Source organism: Vulpes lagopus, chromosome 2 (genome assembly GCF_018345385.1).
Source record: "Vulpes lagopus strain Blue_001 chromosome 2, ASM1834538v1, whole genome shotgun sequence".
Classification (NCBI taxonomy): domain Eukaryota; kingdom Metazoa; phylum Chordata; class Mammalia; order Carnivora; family Canidae; genus Vulpes; species Vulpes lagopus.
The window spans coordinates 43,795,348-43,811,285 of NC_054825.1; the positions used below are offsets into that span (position 1 = coordinate 43,795,348).

Consider the following 15,938-nt stretch of genomic DNA (forward strand, 5'->3'; position numbering starts at 1 on the left):
GGCTGATCCAAGTGGCAACAAGGGGCAAAGATCCAGCCCTGGGCTCTGCCCCATTGTCCCCAACCCGCTGCCCCAGCAGCTGCCCAGAGAGGTGGACGCTGGGAAAGGGAGGGAGACCAGAGAGGGGGAATCCCAATTATATCTCCATGGGTTGCCTCATTTTAGTGTGTGTGCTGCCAAAGCGAGCACCATGGGTTGCCTCCTTCCCATGCCAGCCCTGCTGACCCCTAGAGCTGCAGGAGGTGGCAGGGAGAAGGTTGTTCATGGTGATGCTGGCTTGGCTAAGCCAGGAAGGACACCTGGAGGTACTACTCTTTGTGCTGGGTGAATTTGGGGATAGAATTATACCCAGTTGTGATTTCCTCTCCCCCCATTGTCCGGGGTTCAAGGCTCGTGGGGTATCTTGGTCTTTTGGCAATGAAGCCATTCCTTGACCTCCTTACCTGCTTGGAGCTCACTGTCCAGGTACCTGTCTGGAGAAAGTGGAAGCCATCAGAAAGTAAGGTGAAGCCAGAAGGTCAATGAACATGTCAAAGCATGGAGAGATGTAAATCACTTTTAATAAGATTGGAGCTCCCCCAAAGCTAAGGTGTAGCAGGAGCTGGGCACCCAGAAGGAGAGGGTACTGGCCAAGTTGTCTCCCCCCTAGACACCATCCACCTCCTTCCGGGCTTTCAGGTGAGTCGTGCACGCATACTGGGGGAGAGAGGCTGCCTCCTCAGAACCCCCAGGGCCCCAGGGACGTGTGGTGCAGGACACAGATGGCTGCCTGTGGACAAACAGTCCTGAAGGCTCTTGTCCAGCTCCCGCCTACTGTCAAGGAAAGAAGAAGATTACCTGGATTTCTGCCTTTGGGGCTCTTGAGACCAGGCTCCAAACTCACCTCTCTAGCATCTCTCCACCCCTGTTCTAGGACCTTCCGTGGCTCCCTTGACCTGCCCCATCAGGACCACATTCTTCCCCTGGCATTCAAGGTCTGTCCAGGTGGCTCCAGCCTTATGGCCACCATTATAAGCCTACCTAATGCATAAGGTTGTCATCATTTCCACTTTGTACCTTTGCTGTTCTCACCTGGAGGCTGTCTCTTTGCTTTTTAAAGCTCAGCACACTTCACTTCTCCTCCAGGACCACCCAGACCACCCTGATTCTTCTTGTCTTGACATTCCATCAATAAGGACTGTCAGTCCCACTTCTGAGCACCTTAGCACCTTCTCCATCTCTAAATGTTTCATTCCTTCAACAAACACCCACCAAGCAGAATTAGTGACTTCCCCCCACCTTTTAAATCCCATTCGTTCGGTTTCACAAACTGGTCCCACCCTGCTTTGACAGTACTGAGCGAGTCACTTTTTCTCCAGAATATTGTGCTTTCTTTTTCATGCTTCCATGCTCTTATCATGCTGTTCCTCTGCACTGATGCCTTTACTTATCTTGACAGGCTGGAAACCTTCTAGTCACCTTGACGACCCGTATCCAACATCCCTTCCAGGTCAATTCCTCTATCTGCCCAAGCTGGGTCAAGGGCTTTATTCCTGTACTGTCATAGCCCCGAGCTTCCTGCCATCATGGCACCGACCACATAACTACCAGTTACTCGTCAGTTTCTCACACCAGCAAGTGACTTCTGTGAGGGCGGGACTTAGATGGGGCCAGCAGTTGGGCAGGTGACCAGTAGAGCCTATCAGAAAAATGGGTCTTGGCCCAGGTGCTGCTCCTTGGCAATTGTCAGGCCAGGCACATTCTCCCTGGGCCCAAGTGCCCCACCTCTCAAGTCGGGTGGCTCTGACCCAGAATTAAGAGGTGCCAGGTAGGTGTAGGATGTCTTACTCGTGGGAAGACCCACCTGAAGTACTCGTAACAGAAGAAGCCTAGAGTCTGAATGAGGAGGAAGAGCAGAAAGATGCCAGGCTGCAGGCACGAGGAGACCCCCGGGGCTTGGCCAGGTGAGCAGGGGGGCTTGGCTGCTGCTTTCTGAAAGGGGACATTTTAAAGTCCTGTATCAGCTTCTTACCCAAAAGGAAAGAGGGGACCTGGAATCTGGGCCATCTGTGTGGGCTCTGCTTCCTTTCCCAGGCATGGGACACCCTGGCTGTCATCTCCAGAGGAATTTGGAGAGGGTCAGGGTACAAAGCAGCTTCCCCCACCCAAGTTCCCATGGCCCATCTGTGGGAACAGTTGGGAAGGCCTAGGGCCTGGGATCATCGGGGCTCTGAAAGGCTCTAGAGGTGAGAAAGAGAGAAGTAGAGAGCTAAAGACAGACAGTGAGGGCAAATGTAAAAGCAAGACAGGGCAGGGGCACCAGGAAGAAAGGGCTTCACCACCAAGCTCTGAGCACTCCCATTTCGCTTCTGGTCACTGAGGGGGTTGGACCAAATGGTCTCCAGGGTTCTGCTGGCATCGAGAGTCTCTGGAACCCTCCAGAGAGCAGAGAGGGCAGAGAGAAGGTAAGATCTCCACCACAGACACAGACAGACCCCCACACAGATGTGCTTGTCAGCAGTCCTAGGAAGGGAGCACAAAGGCAGGAGGACCTGGGGATGCACAGGGGCTGGGCCTCAAGGGCGGGGGCCTCATGGTATCCCTACCTTCCCCCTCACCAGTGGGCCTTGAACGTCCTTCTGCAGGAGGCTCAGGATCTGGGCCAGCTCTAAGAAATGATGCTTGGTGCCCACGGGCAGATAGAAGAGCTGTGCTCTTGAGGCCACGCGGGCAGCTGCATCCCTGGGGGGGGGGGGGGATGCGAACCAGGGGAGGTGACCCATTATCCCTTCTGGTTGTACCCAAACCTCCTAACCCTTCCTCATCATCCCTGATTGCAGCACCTGGTGGGGAACAGGCACCATCTATAGGCCCCCTTCTCAGGGGCTGGTGTTCTTCCCCCAAACCTTCCTGTGTCCTCAGACAGTTCTAGCTCAGAGAAAGTTCTCCGTAAAGTTGCCTCTCTCAACTCTAGGCTCCCTGGGTCTGCTTTCCATCCCCAGCCCCCAGGGGACTTAGTTCCTCTCCCCTTTCCCATCCTCCCACCCTCAAGCATCTAGATGTGAGTAAGGGACCCAGAATCCAGCATCCAGCCTGAAGCTTTCCTCCTCCGTGACATCAAGGTGACCTCCCTGTCCACAGAGCTCTGTGGAGAGCCCCTGAGGCTTGGCCCAAAGTGGGATGTTGGGGGGCTGGTGGAGGCACAAAGAACACAGGGACTGCACCCTCCTGCTGGGCCTGATCTTGGTTGTGGTTGCTCCAAGCATGTCATCAAAGCACAGCCTCCTTCCAGGCGCTGCCACTGAAGGAGGGCTCAGATTCAACCCTCCCTGGGGAGGTGGGGTGTCTTATAGGGGCTCTCATGAGGGCCCCCTCCCAGGGAGAATTACTTTTAAACTAGGAATTTCAAAACTTTAAACTTGAGTCAATTAAGTTCAAGTCAACTCAACAAACCTAACGGTGCCCCAGCCCCTCCCTGTGCGCCAGACTTTGTGCTGGCTGCTCAGGAAGTGAGGAGAGGACTAGGGAACCCGTGGAGGAACTTGAGGCTGAGCACGTGGGTGGAGCGGGACTTCTCTGCCCCTCCTCGCAGATGTCCTTACCTTATCTCTTGCAGGTCCTGGAGCAGAGTCCTCTGTCTGTGGAGCAGGGCGCAGACCTTGGCAGAGTCCTGCAGGAGTGCCACCCTGTTCTCTGGGGCCCAGGGCCCAGCCCCTCTCTTCTCAGAATCCCTCTTCCCCAGGGACACTGAAGCCCTCTTCCTTCTGGAAGGCCTTACCAGCTTACCTGGCCCCTGCTCACTTTGGACATTATCTGACATACTGAGTTTATCCCCCATCTGGCTAGGCTTCTGGACTTCCCTCCTCTCAAACCGCTTACCCGTGAGGGTCATAGGCTCTCTGCCCTCTGCAGAAGTGGTTCTGCCCCTGGAGGCAGCAGAGGCCCAATCGAGTCCTCTCCTACCTACTCCCACTCAGGGCACAGTCCAAGATGGGGCCAGTGCCCAACAGCCCTCAGTGCCTGCGCCTCTGTCTCGCTGAGAGGTCTGGAGAAGTGACCGCCCCTCTCCAGGGTGGGTAGAACCTGGCAGGAGGAGTTCCGGGCCTGGAAGTAGGGTCAGAGAGCGGCCTGGCCTTGGAGTGTGGCCCCGTCGCCACCCCGCCGCTCCAGCAGCCCAGCCTCAGCCGCTCTGGCCCGAGGACACAGATGAGAGCCCCGAGCTGTCAGAGCCCAGCAAAGCTCGCAGGAGCCCCTGGCCTCTCCCGCCTGGCATCGAGCATCCAGCTCTCCGGCCCAGGCTGGGCGTGCCACGGGGCATGACTGTTCCGAGGAGAAGCCAGGAGGGAAGTGGCAATGAAGCGAGGCTTTGGGTGCATCTGAGCACTAAGCCAGCCATTTGTACGTGACCCAAGTCACATGTGGAGCTACATGCAAATTAGCACCCAGTCTCTTTCTGGCACTTGTCCAGGGCCCCGGGTACCCGGCAGCGCCTCTCCCAGCCCCAGCCACGTAGATGCGGGGGCACCTGCTCACACAGGGCTAGCCCCCTGCGCGCTCCCCAGCCTCGCAGATCCAGCCCATCCTGCCACTTGCGGCACTGCACCCCCCTTTCCTTTCCCCCCAGGCCTTGGGGGAGACTAGTCCCCAAGTACAGCAGTTGCTCCTCCTCCTGGACAGAGGGAGCCCCCCAGTGCCAGGGGCCCAGTGCCTGAGGGAGCTCGCTCTTCAAGGCCTGCAGGCAGGGCCTTGGGTGCCCAAGTGGTCCACTCACCCAGGCTCCGACAGGCCTGGCATGGCCCAGGGACCCCAACTGCATCTTCCATTGCCTCTCAGCCTGGGCCAACCGTTCGGATAGACCCTGGAGGGCCTGCAGGATCTGGCGATGTCTGCCCAGCGTCTCCTGCAGGCCAAAGCGTCGCTCCCCTGGAGAGTGGGGCAGAGCTGGGACAGGCAGCCGGCAGCACCGCGGTAGGAGGTCCTATCTTTGGGGGGCTTCTTGGAGAGGGTGGGCAGAAAGTCAGGCTTCTGCCTCCAAGACTCTCCCCTGAAAAGATGTGTCTGCTTGGTGGGGTGGGGATAGGGCCGAGTCCTGGGACCCGGGGTCTGCTAGATGGGGCCTCCTCAGGCCCTCCTCTCCCCACTACTTAAAGGACTCTTGGTTTGCAGGGAAGAGGGTCCTGTGATGCTCTAATGGGCCTCTGCCCCACCTGCCTGCTCCCTGGGTCCCTACCCTCTTCCTGGACTTTGGAGCTCAGCTTTGGCATCGCGTCCTCCCTGGTGCCGAGGGCCAGCCTCACCCGAAGCCCTTCCAGCTGCCTCGCCAGCCGGCGCTCCTCCATCTCCAGAAGGGGCTGGTGGAGAGGCTGGACAAAGAAGACAGAAGTCAGGCCTGAAACCTGTGGGAGACCTGCGGTGAGGGGAGCTTTCCCCCAGGGCCCCAGCCCCCATCCTGGTGGACCAAACATCCATCCCAGCCAGGGAAGAAGCGCCCCAGCTGGGTCTCCCTCACTGGGCCACGAGGCCCTAAAGTTGCAGCCCAGCTCTGCGGCTGCCCCATCCCCACCCCCTCCCTCCTGCTGCCACCTGACACCCCAGCAGCTCTCTCCGGACTCAGACCTTTGTCCCGGCTGCTCCCCACTCAGCCACCTCTCTCTGCTCTTCAAGCTCCTGTCTTCCAGGTGGCCTTCCTGGCTCCCCTTAGCTGGTCAGGACCCCTCTTTCATGTTCCCACTGTCCCCAGCCAGCTTGGGAGATGCTCCAGGACAGGGCCTGGCGCCAGGTCACCTCTGGCCCCCAGCACGGCCCGGAATAAGGCCTGGCCTGGGCAGAGCTGCAGAGCTCAGAGACACAGACAGCTCTCAGTAGAGATAAAGGCTGGAATGATGGTATGGAACACCGTGATGTGAGCAGAAGCTTCTGTGACGGGGAGGGGTCCCCGGGCTTTCTCTCCCCTAGCTCTCCCCTGAAGCGCCGGCCCAGGGCTGGCATCACCTTAGGATCTGGCTCACTCAGACTGAAGGTCAGGAAGGACAGGATGTCATAGTCATCTGGAAGGGGGAAGAGAAGGGAAGGTAAGACGCCCCCCTCGGCCCAGTGGCCTGTGTGCTCAGCCCTCACCCCCAGGCCCCATTACATTCTGGGCAGGCTGGAGATCTGGGCAGCTCTATCCTTCATCTTGCTCACTTCATAGGAAACGTGTGGGGGGCAGACAAGCAGGGGGGTGGATGGTGAGTGTGGACCCACACACAGAGCCAAAGGTGGGTGCCCCACAGTGAGTGGGTAAACTGGACAGTCCTGGGCAAGAGCCAGGGCAACAGACTGACACCCTCAGGGCCCAGAGCGTGGCCTCTACTGGTAGAAGCAAGCACTCAGCAGCCACCCCCTCAGCAGGGCTCTGATCATTTCACTCTCCTCCTCAGAAACCTTCCATGGCTCCCTAGGGCCTAGAGCCTAAAGACCAAAGTCCTAGCCTTCAAGAACTCCCACTCTCAGGTTCTATTCTGCTTTCCAGCTGTGGGTCCCTCCGTGGACTCTCCATGACGTTACATCCTTTTGCTCCGGTTCCCTAAATGTCTCTCGTGGCTGCCTTTTTCTGCTTGCCCCACAGTCCTCAGCTGGGGGCATGTATGAGGCCATCACCGGAATAAAGGCTTCTGGTGCTTATCCTATTTGAGACTCAGCAGCCCTGCAAGGCCCATGCGACCTCCCCCAGTGGCAGCAGAGGCCTGGAGAGGGCTTGTGCATGACTTCCCAGGCCACGTAGAGAGGAAGTGGCTAGCCCCATGCCCAGAGCCGTTTATTTTTATTTTTTTTTAAATTTTTATTTATTTATGATAGTCACAGAGAGAGAGAGAGAGGCAGAGACACAGGCGGAGGGAGAAGCAGGCTCCATGCACCGGGAGCCTGATGTGGGATTTGATCCCGGGTCTCCAGGATCGCACCCCGGGCCAAAGGCAGGCGCCAAACCGCTGCGCCACCCAGGGATCCCTCCAGAGCCGTTTAGAAGGTGTGCGCAGGATGAGTCATTAGGTACCACTCTCTGCCCTCACCTGCCCAGAAGGCCCTCACCTGCCAGGGTGCTGGTGGCTGCCGAGACCCCAAAGAAACCTCCAGGAACCAAAAGCAGGGGCCCGGTGTCAACGCAAACCTCATATAGGTCACTGGGAGTGAGGCCACTGCTCAGGGACACCTGAGGGGTACAGAGGAGTGAGCCCCTTGCAGATAGAACCCTCTCCTCTCCCCTGACCTGGACCAGCTGTGGGGCACTGTCCCCATCTCTGATTCACCGGCTCCCCTGGTTCTAAAGTAGAGCTTGCAGGCGGCTGCAGGGCTTGGCATCAGAATGGCATGGGGGTGGGGGGTGGACACGCTCACCTGGTCTCACTCCAGCCCACGTAAGTGTGTGCTCTGGGAGTTAACAGTGTGTGCAGGGAGGAGGAGCCCGCATGTGCCAGGAACCCCGTGCGGCGGCACGGGCATGACTCTGTTGGGGTCACGGGGCTCGCACAGCAGCTGTGTAGCTCTGGGCCCTCCAGCCCTCCAGCCCCCACCCAGAGAAGCTGCAGAAGCCGGAGGGGCCACTCACACGCAGCCTGTGCCCCCAGTACGTGATCCGTGCCGTGAAGGGTCGTGGCAGGTTGCGGAAGTCCCAGCGGCAGGAGCCCAGCTCGCCGCTGGCTCCGTCCCTGTGGGCACAGGACCCAAGGTCTGGTCGCGGGGGTGGTCCCGGGGGCTGCTCTGCGCAGGCGTCCTGGGGACCCGGGACGGGACAGGTCCCTGTGGCCTAGCTGAGTCTGCTTCTATAGCAGGAGGAGAGGCGCAGGAAAGCAGGCCTCGCCTGGCGGAGCTGGGAGTTGGAGTTTACAGAAGAGGCCAAGGCCTCCCTGTGCCACGTCCCTGGGGGACAGAGCCTGAGGGGTGTGGGTCCTGCCCTCAGGTCCCCGGGCCCTCCCTTGACCTCCACATCCGCCTGCGCCTGTGGGGAAGGCTTCTCCTCCCTCTCCTTTCTCCCGGCCTGACTCAGCAGGACTGAGTCGGGACAGGTGGCACAGACAAGTTCTGGGGGCCCGAGGGGGCCGAGGCTCCGTGGGGCGGAGGCGCACAGCAGGTGCTCCCCAGCCGGGCACAGGGCGGGGAGGGAGGCCAGCTCCGGGGGCAGCCTGTGTCACCTTGGCTGTGTGACCAGCCCTCCCAAACCTGAATTTTCCCCACCTTCAAAATGAGGATAATAATTGGAACTACCTCATAACATTGTTATGAGGATTTAACTAAGACCGTGACTGTAAAGTGCTCGGCCCGGTGCCAGGCGCACAGGTAGTCTCTGCTCCATAAACATGAGCAATTACTCTAATTGTTATGAGCTGAGGGGTATTTGCTGAGCGACACTGACGGGCTGGCCCTGCTCCCGGATGGGACGGGAAGCCACGTCAGCTGGAAGAGGGGTGGCGCAGGGCAGGGCGCAGGCCACATGGCCTCCAATCTTGGCCCTGTGCGCACAGCCGTGTGACCTCGGGCAAGTCGCTCCACCTCTCTGGGCCTCCCCGGCCGGCCTGCAATTGGGGGCCAAGAATCCCTCGCCGCCAGGGTGCTGCTGCTCAGAGGCGGTGTTGTGAGTGACCACACTCGGCACATGCTCCCCCTTGTGTCCTTTGACACCCCCCACCGGGGTGGGGGCCCTAGGCATTGAGGACTCAGTGGGGCCGTTCCTGGGAAGCGCAAACAAACTCAGGGCCCTGCCCTGGAGGAGGCCCCGCGGGGACCAAGGAGACAGGAGTTCCAGGGCAGCAGCTCAGATAAGAGGCCAGTGAAGAGGGCACAGCCGGGCGGTGTCGGTGGGGGGGTGGAGGGGGGGCGCCTCAGGACCCAGGCTGGGGCTCGGGTAGGCAGTGAGGGTACCGCGGAGGCCCCGGGAGCGGGCTGGGGTCAGTCCCGACAGGCGCTTACCCGTGCGACTCGAGGCGAGTGTGCCCATCACTGGCCAGCACGCGGATGACGGGGCTCTGCTGCGGGGATGACAAGCGGCCTGAGCCGTGGGTGTGGGCTGGAGTGCGAAGTGTGGACGGGAGGGCGGCCCGGAGATCACCACTCACCTGGGTGTCCTCGGCCGAGGAGTCGAAGAGGATCCCGATGCCGTCCCACGAGGTCAGTCCCCCCGGGGCCAAGCCCACCTGGCCTTTGTCCCGGGTGTACCACACGGCCTGCGGGGCCCCAGCTGCTCAGCCCGGGGACCTCGGGACACCGGAGCCTCTGGATCGCCACCCGCCTCCCCAGCTCACCCCCCCCCCCCCGCCCCTGCTGGGTCTCGGCTGGGGCCACTCACCATGCCCTGGGCTCCCAGGCGCCCCGGCCCCGTCACCCTCATCTGCACCTCCACCTCCCAGGCCGAGAAGAGGACAGGAGCCCTGCTCCACACGGCACCACTGAGGCTCTGCGTGGACGGGGCCAGGCGCACTTCTTCCGGGCCCAGTACGGCACCTGCGGACCGGGGCAGCTCAGAGCCGGGCCGCCCCCCTCCCCTGCCCTCCGTCATTCTCTGTCTGGCCTGGGCCGCACTCTGGGGGAGCAAGGAGGTGACATCAGGGCCTGCCAGTAAATAACAGGCCCACTGTCACATACGGGAACCCACTGCAGACGTGAGCGCTGGAGCCCAGCACAGAGCTGAAGCCCCCCACAGCTGGGGCGCCTCGCCGGGTGGGGGCAACGGATGTCAGACCCACAGGGGGCGCTTCACCTGCTTTCTCAAGGAAGCCTCACCACAAGTTTGTGCGGCCTGCTTTTAAAAGACCCCATTTAAAAAAAAATAAAAATAAAAATAAAATAAATAAAAGGCCCCATTTTACACACGAGGCTCAGACAAGCTAAGGAACTAAGTGGATTGGAACTCAGCACATCCGATTCCAAAGTATGGCTGACCCTCCAACAACACGGCTTTGGGCTGCATGGGTCCATTTATATGCGCGCGATTGTTTTCATAAATGCCGTATGATACTGTAAATGCGTTTTCCTGGTGATTCTCTTTTTTCTTAAAAGTTATTTATTTTAGGGGCACCTGGGTGGCTCAGCGGTTGAGCGTCTGCCTTTGGCTCAGGGCGTGACCCCGGGGTCCTGGGATCGAGTCCCGCATCGGGCTCCCTGCATGGAGCCTGCTTCTCCCTCTGCCTGTGTCTTTGCTTCTCTCTCTGTGTGTCTCTCATGAATAAATAAATAAAATATTTTTTGTTTTTTTTTCTTAGATTTTATTTACTTATTCATGAGAGACACACAGAGAGAGAAGCAAAGACACAGGCAGAGGGAGAAGCAGGCTCCATGCAGGGAGCCCGATGCGGGACTCGATCGTGGGTCTCTAGGATCAGGCCCCGGGCTGCAGGTGGTGCTAAACCGCTGAGCCACCTGGGCTGCCCTAAATAAAATATTTTTAAAGAATTTATTTATTTTAAGGAACGAGAATGAGTGTGAGCAGGGGGAGGAGCAGCGAGGAAGGAGGGGTTGGGGAAAGACTCTCCAGCAGACTCCGCACTGAGCCTGGAGCCTAGGCTCACGACCCTGAGATCACGACCTGAGCCAAAACCAAGAGTCGGAGGCTTAACGGACTGAGCCTCCCAGGCGCCCTCTTCCTTACGATTTTCTTAACACTTCCTTCTGTCTGGCTTACCTTATTGTAAGAATACAATATATAATACGTACAACGTACAAAACGTGTTACTTGCCTCTGTGCATATTGGTAAAGCTTGTGGCCAAGCTATTAACAGTTAAGTCTTGGGGGCGTCACAAGTGACATCCTGATTGTCCATGCGTGTGGGGCCAGCGTCCCTAACCCCTGAGCTGTTCAAGTGTCAACTGTTCAAGCATCAGCCTTTCGCCCCACAAGAGAGACTAGTGCCTCTCTGAGTCTCAGGTGAGGAAACAGGACCCACGGAGGAAAAGGATGCGTGGGGGGCCCCGGAACACAGCAGAGTGCTTTGTGAGAACAACCACGTTGGGGTTCAGGATCCAGACTGCGGAAGCACGGAGAGACTCCCATGTGGCCAAAGGAGGCCTGGGGGCTTCCTGGTGGGGGCGCCTGGGGGCATTCCAAGGTGAGGAAAGCATTCAAAAACCAAAGTGGGACCTGGCTGGCAAGGCAGGTGGTGAGGAAAGGGTGGGGGATGGATTGTGTGTGTGTGTGTGTGTGTGTGTGTGTGTGTGTGTGTGAATTCTCAGTGGCTGTGGCTAGGGGGAGGCCTATCTGGGAGGAGGAGGGAAAGGGGAGAGAAACTGAGGCAGGCTCGGTGGGAATCGGGGGGAGGGTGATCAGAGGCCTCACCCAGCTGGCTCCCCACCCCTCTGGCCTGCCAGCCTGGAACCTGGCCCAAGGCCCAGGCCTTGCCAGGACTTTCCGGAGGCTACTAATCCCGGCTGTTTGCTCAGCAAGGCCAGGGTTGGGGGTGGGGAGGCTCAGAGGCTGCAAGGCCAGATGTCCTGGGGGCCCTTAGAAGCCACCACTGCCTCTGAAGTGGCTTGTAGGAGGCAAGGATTGTCCACTGAATACTACACGTGTGCAGTCAGCCTTACGTGGGTTGTACGTGAGACCTCACCCCAAACTGCCGGCTCCCCGAGTCCGACTCGGCGCTGCGTCTCTGGGCTCGGCACAGAGGGGCAGTGGTGGTGGCAGGTGAGTGAACGAATGAATGGACAGGCCGCATCTGGTTGTGTGACCTCGGCAGAGCCTCTGCTCCTCCACTGGTCTGAGCCACTCTGGGCCTGGTGGGGCCCAGGGGCAGGGGGAGCCACGTGGCCCTCCCATCTTGGGCCTGAGGCAGGGCCCGGCTTGGTGCCGGGAGAACCGGCCCCTTCCTTTGTTTACCTCCGGTGCCTCTGTGAGGGAAGATTGACGGGGCCTGTCATGGTAAAGGGACACCTGTTCTGGCCTCAGTCAGGAATCACGCGCCGCTCAGAGCTTCCATCTCACACACACAGAAATACGTGATGGATCTGCTCTCTCTCTTTGCCCTGCCTGTTAGGGAGCTCTGAGCCAGCTCCATGGCCAAGTCAGGGGGGCAGGCCACGCAGCACGTGCTGGTGACAAGCTGTGTTCCTAGACTCACCTCCTGCCTCAGCCTTACCCCCTAGTCTTGATCCTCTTGTTCATTTCTAACGTAAGCTCGTCTGTACTGCGTGGGTTTTCGTCAGTCCTCGGGAAGCCTTTCCGAGGGGTGCCTGTCTGGGTTGAGCATCTGACCCCTGATTTCAGCTCGGGTCATGACCGCAGGGTTGTGGGACTGAGCCCCACAGTGGGGAGAAAGATCCGTCTTGAACAAGAGCAAGTAGAAGGGAGACTCCGGAGGCCTGGTTGGGCAGTTCCAGAAGCTACCGTGCTCGTGCTCAGCCCCCCCCAGCACACACAGGGCAGAGCTGCTGCTCCAGCTGCCAGGCAGCCCCCAGTTCTCCAGGCGGGAGCAGGGAGCGGGGAGGCTGGCGCGGCCCAAGCTGCCTTGGGCGGTGGGTCTGGGCCTCAGCAGGTAGGCGAGCATGTGTACTTACAGGCCGGAGAAGCAGAGGAAGGAGAGGGTCCAGGAGAGGCAGAGGGAGAGAGAGAAGCCCTAGGCGGAGAAAGAGGAAGGCAGGGAGAGAAACTGAGGCCGGGGGCGGCGTGGGCCGTGGTGGGCGGAGGAGGAGGTCGGTGACAGGGGCCCTGGGCCCGCACGCCCGCGCAGCACCAAGTCACAGCTGCTTGGAGCTGGCCAGCACCCCCGGCTGATCCACCCCCCCCTTGCTCCTCTTGGCCGGTCCCCACCGGTCCCCCCCTCCGGCCCACTCACCTCCATGATGACTCCAGAAGGGTATTGCAGCCCCGGGCGCCGCCAGCCTTGGTCCTTTGAAGCTGAGCTTATACTCAAACCTCCTCTGAAGAGAACTGGCCCCCTCAGGGCCGGGGGCGCCCAGAAGCAGGAGGAGGGCGAGGGCGAGGCGGAGCAGGGGCTCCCCGCTGGCCACCAGCATTGCAGCGGCAGGGGGAGGCCAGGGCGGGGCGCCAGGGAGGCCGGGCGGGGAGGAGCTGCTGTCGCCCGTCCTCTCCCTGTCCCCGCAGAGGCCGGTTCCTCGGGAGACCTCCTCGCCAGCCTGACCCCGACCTCTCTTGCACCTGGCTGTGCCCCCGGCCTGGGGCCATCACCCGCTGGCCCTCGGGCGGCCTCTCCCCTCACTCAGGATGGGCCCCGCCCCTGCCTCCTGCCCGCAGATCAATGTCCCCAGCTGGCCGCCCCGTCTGGCCTTCTCTGTCCCAGGCGCTCCTCCCGCGTCCCCAGACACTCAGGCCTCCGAGCGCCCATTTCCTCAACACAGAAGTTACCTGCAGAGAAAGGGGGTCTCAACAGCAAATGAACGCCACGTGTGGCCTTGTCTGGAGCCTCGTTTTAACTAACCGACTGGGGGGAAATGAGACTATTGGGGGAAATCTGAACAATGAATACTTGATTTATTTTTTTTTTTGAATACTTGATTTAAATAAGGAATTGCTGTTAAAGATTTTAAGAGTAATAATGGTACTGTGGTCACATTATTTTTTTAAAAAGTGTTGTCTTGGGGCGCCTGGGGGGCTCAGCCGTTGAGCATCTGCCTTGGACTCAGGGCCTGATCCTGGAGATCCGGGATCGAGTCCCGTGTCAGGCTCCCTGCATGGAGCCTGCTTCTCCCTCTGCCTGTGCCTCTGCCTCTCTCTCTCTCTCTCTCTCTCTCTCTCTGTTTCTCATGAATGAATAAATAAAATCTTTTTTTAAAAATGTGTTTTGTCTTTTAGAGAAATGTAGGAAAGCTCCACCAATGAATTGATCAAGTGTCTAGGATCTGCTTCCAAGTGTCCGGGAGCTCAGAGCTCAGAGGTGGGGGTGCTGGGCACAGGATTAGTCTGGAACTGCTGTTCACGCTGGATGGTGAGGATGTGGGTGTTTGTGTCTTCTCTCTCCTGCATATGGTTATAGGATTATTTCCATTCTACAAACGTTTTTAAAAAAAGAAATCCTATATTTCAAATATTTTCACTCAAATACTCATTTTCCAGAGTGGCTCACTTGCCAAGAATCTGGCTAGCTGAAGTTTTACTGTACTTTCTAAGTCCCCAATGGGATTAAGTTACCGAAACCCTACAAATTAATTAAAATCAAGGCTGTAAATGGAAAAGCTTAGGACACGCTAAAAGGAAACCTTCATTTCTCAACAGTAAGTGCTCAGCCACCTGCACCCCGCTGTCCCCACCTCCACGGCCACGCTGTGGCCTGCTCCCTCACCTGCCACTCAGTTCTCACTCCTGCCCCTACTGCCCCATGACAACTGCTCCAGGGTCGCCTGGGTGGCTCAGTCCGTTAAGCGTCTACCTTTGGCTCAGGTCACGATCCCAGAGTTCTGGGATCCAACCCCAGATGGGGCTCCCTGCTCTGCGGGGAGTCTGCTTCGCCCTCTCCCTCTGCCCCTCCCCCTGCTCATGCTTTCTCTCTCAAATAAATAAATAAAATCTTAAAAGAAGAAAGAAAGGAAAGGAAACCACTCTGGGAGGGCCTGACAATGACCCCTGTCCTTTGCTTCCAGGGGACACTTGTCAACCAGTCTCTGCAGGGTGGACTGCCATGAGCATCCACTTCTTCGCCCCCTCCCCTACACGCTGAGAAGCCTTCTGGCTCCGCTGCAGGGCCCCCCTCATCCCCGCCCCTGCTGGCCTCCTCTGTGCGCCTTTGCCATCCACTGCCCTCCCTCCCGGCCCTTCTGGGGTTCCTTGTGCTGGGGCCTGTCCTCGCTTTCCCTGAGTTCCCTGGCCAAGTTCACCCAAGCCCACGGCTTCCAGCACCATTGCTGTGCTCATGATCCCCAAACCTCTACTGTTAGCCCAGAGCTATGAGCCTGAATGTCTAACTCTGTGGTGACATCTCTACTTGGAGATCACAAAGGTCCCCAGAGAACACATCCACATCGAACTGCTGTTGTCCAACGTCTGGCCTGCCCTTGTCAAGGCTAGGGGCTCGTGAATGGCAACCCCCACCCCTGCCCTGTCAAACCAGAGCAAGCTCTTCAACTTGCTCTCGCTACTCTTAGGCCACCTTGCCTGATCCTCTAAACTTCAAGCCTGTTTATCTGTAAGATGAGGTACTCACAGCATGTATCTTCAAGAGCTGACTGGGGGGTATGTGGGATGACACATCTCGTGTGTTGAGAATAGGGTGTGGCACGTAGTGAGCACTCCGCTCAGTAAAGTGTCAGCTGTGCTCACCTTCCTCTGCACCTCCGATGGCCTCCACAGCCCGGGCCACCGGCAGTCACCTCCTGGCTGGCCGCCTGCAGCCTCCCCACTGTCTCTCTGTCTCCACTTTGGACACTCCCACCCCCAGGGCCAGATTGTTACCAGAATTATTCTCAAATGCAGATCTGACCACATGGCTTCTTGGTCCTAAACCCTTCAATTGCTCCTGGTCATTTGTAGCAAGTTAAACCTGTGAGATCTGCAGAGCCAGGTGGGGTCTGGGCCCTGCTTCCTCTCCAGCCTTGCTTGCTCCCAAAAGACCCCCGCTGGCACCTGGGGCCCAGCCACACTTCAGGACCTCATCAGGCTGTGGCATCTCAGCACTTTGCCCAGGCAGTGCCCTTCCTTTGCCAGAAACGCCTCATTCTCTGTCCCTGCCCGACCTCCAGGTGTCTGAGAGGCCACCTAGCGCCTCCTGCCCCCTCCACTTCACCAGATTTCTGGGCACCAAGTTGAGATTGAGTGGGCTCTCCATGAGGGTGACATGCTCGTCTCCGCTAGGCCAGCGGCCAGCACAGGGAACAAAACAGCCATAAGTCAAGTGAGAGACTGGAAGGAAGAACAGGGCGGACTCACATGTCAGCAGGTGGAAGGACTGGGAGCATCCAGCTCTCTGGGCCTGCATGCCCTGGCCCCCGGCCCTTCTCTCCGGATCCCGTGGCCACACACCAGTTCAGGTGTCTGAACCCGAGTC

At 58.8% G+C, this 15,938-nt stretch overlaps 1 protein-coding gene across 8 annotated transcripts; it reads right to left on the minus strand.

The window, feature by feature from the left end:
* Positions 1 to 341: 341 nt before the first annotated feature.
* On the minus strand, positions 342 to 13,595 carry LMAN1L (lectin, mannose binding 1 like). 8 transcript variants are annotated; one of them, XM_041734899.1, is made up of 14 exons: positions 12,777 to 13,595; positions 9,299 to 9,453; positions 9,069 to 9,176; positions 8,923 to 8,981; positions 7,565 to 7,664; positions 7,048 to 7,168; positions 5,971 to 6,026; positions 5,210 to 5,342; positions 4,751 to 4,902; positions 4,026 to 4,083; positions 3,582 to 3,663; positions 2,586 to 2,721; positions 1,844 to 1,971; positions 352 to 810 (listed from the first exon to the last, which is right to left on the minus strand). In XM_041734899.1, the coding sequence occupies exons 1-14, from the start codon at positions 12,955 to 12,957 to the stop codon at positions 675 to 677; spliced, it is 1,605 nt and encodes a 534-aa protein (XP_041590833.1). In that variant the 5' UTR covers positions 12,958 to 13,595; the 3' UTR covers positions 352 to 674. The 8 variants fall into 8 exon arrangements, with proteins under 8 accessions (XP_041590820.1, XP_041590796.1, XP_041590833.1 ...); XM_041734892.1 differs by lacking the exon at positions 4,026 to 4,083 and having other exon boundaries at positions 352 to 813; positions 3,582 to 3,649; positions 8,923 to 9,176; positions 12,499 to 13,595; XM_041734880.1 differs by lacking the exons at positions 4,026 to 4,083; positions 12,777 to 13,595 and having other exon boundaries at positions 352 to 813; positions 3,582 to 3,649; positions 8,923 to 8,978; positions 9,299 to 10,050.
* Positions 13,596 to 15,938: the final 2,343 nt, after the last annotated feature.

Coding starts and splice junctions, on each gene's coding strand:
- LMAN1L (XM_041734899.1), bottom strand. CDS start 12,957: ATGCTGGTGGCCAGCGGGGAGCCCCTGCTCCGCCTCGCCCTCGCCCTC. Junction 9,177..9,298: donor GCCTGGGAGCCCAGGGCATG/GTGAGTGGCCCC, acceptor GGGGCCCCGCAG/GCCGTGTGGTACACCCGGGA. Junction 7,665..8,922: donor ACTCGCCTCGAGTCGCACGG/GTAAGCGCCTGT, acceptor CTGTGCCCACAG/GGACGGAGCCAGCGGCGAGC.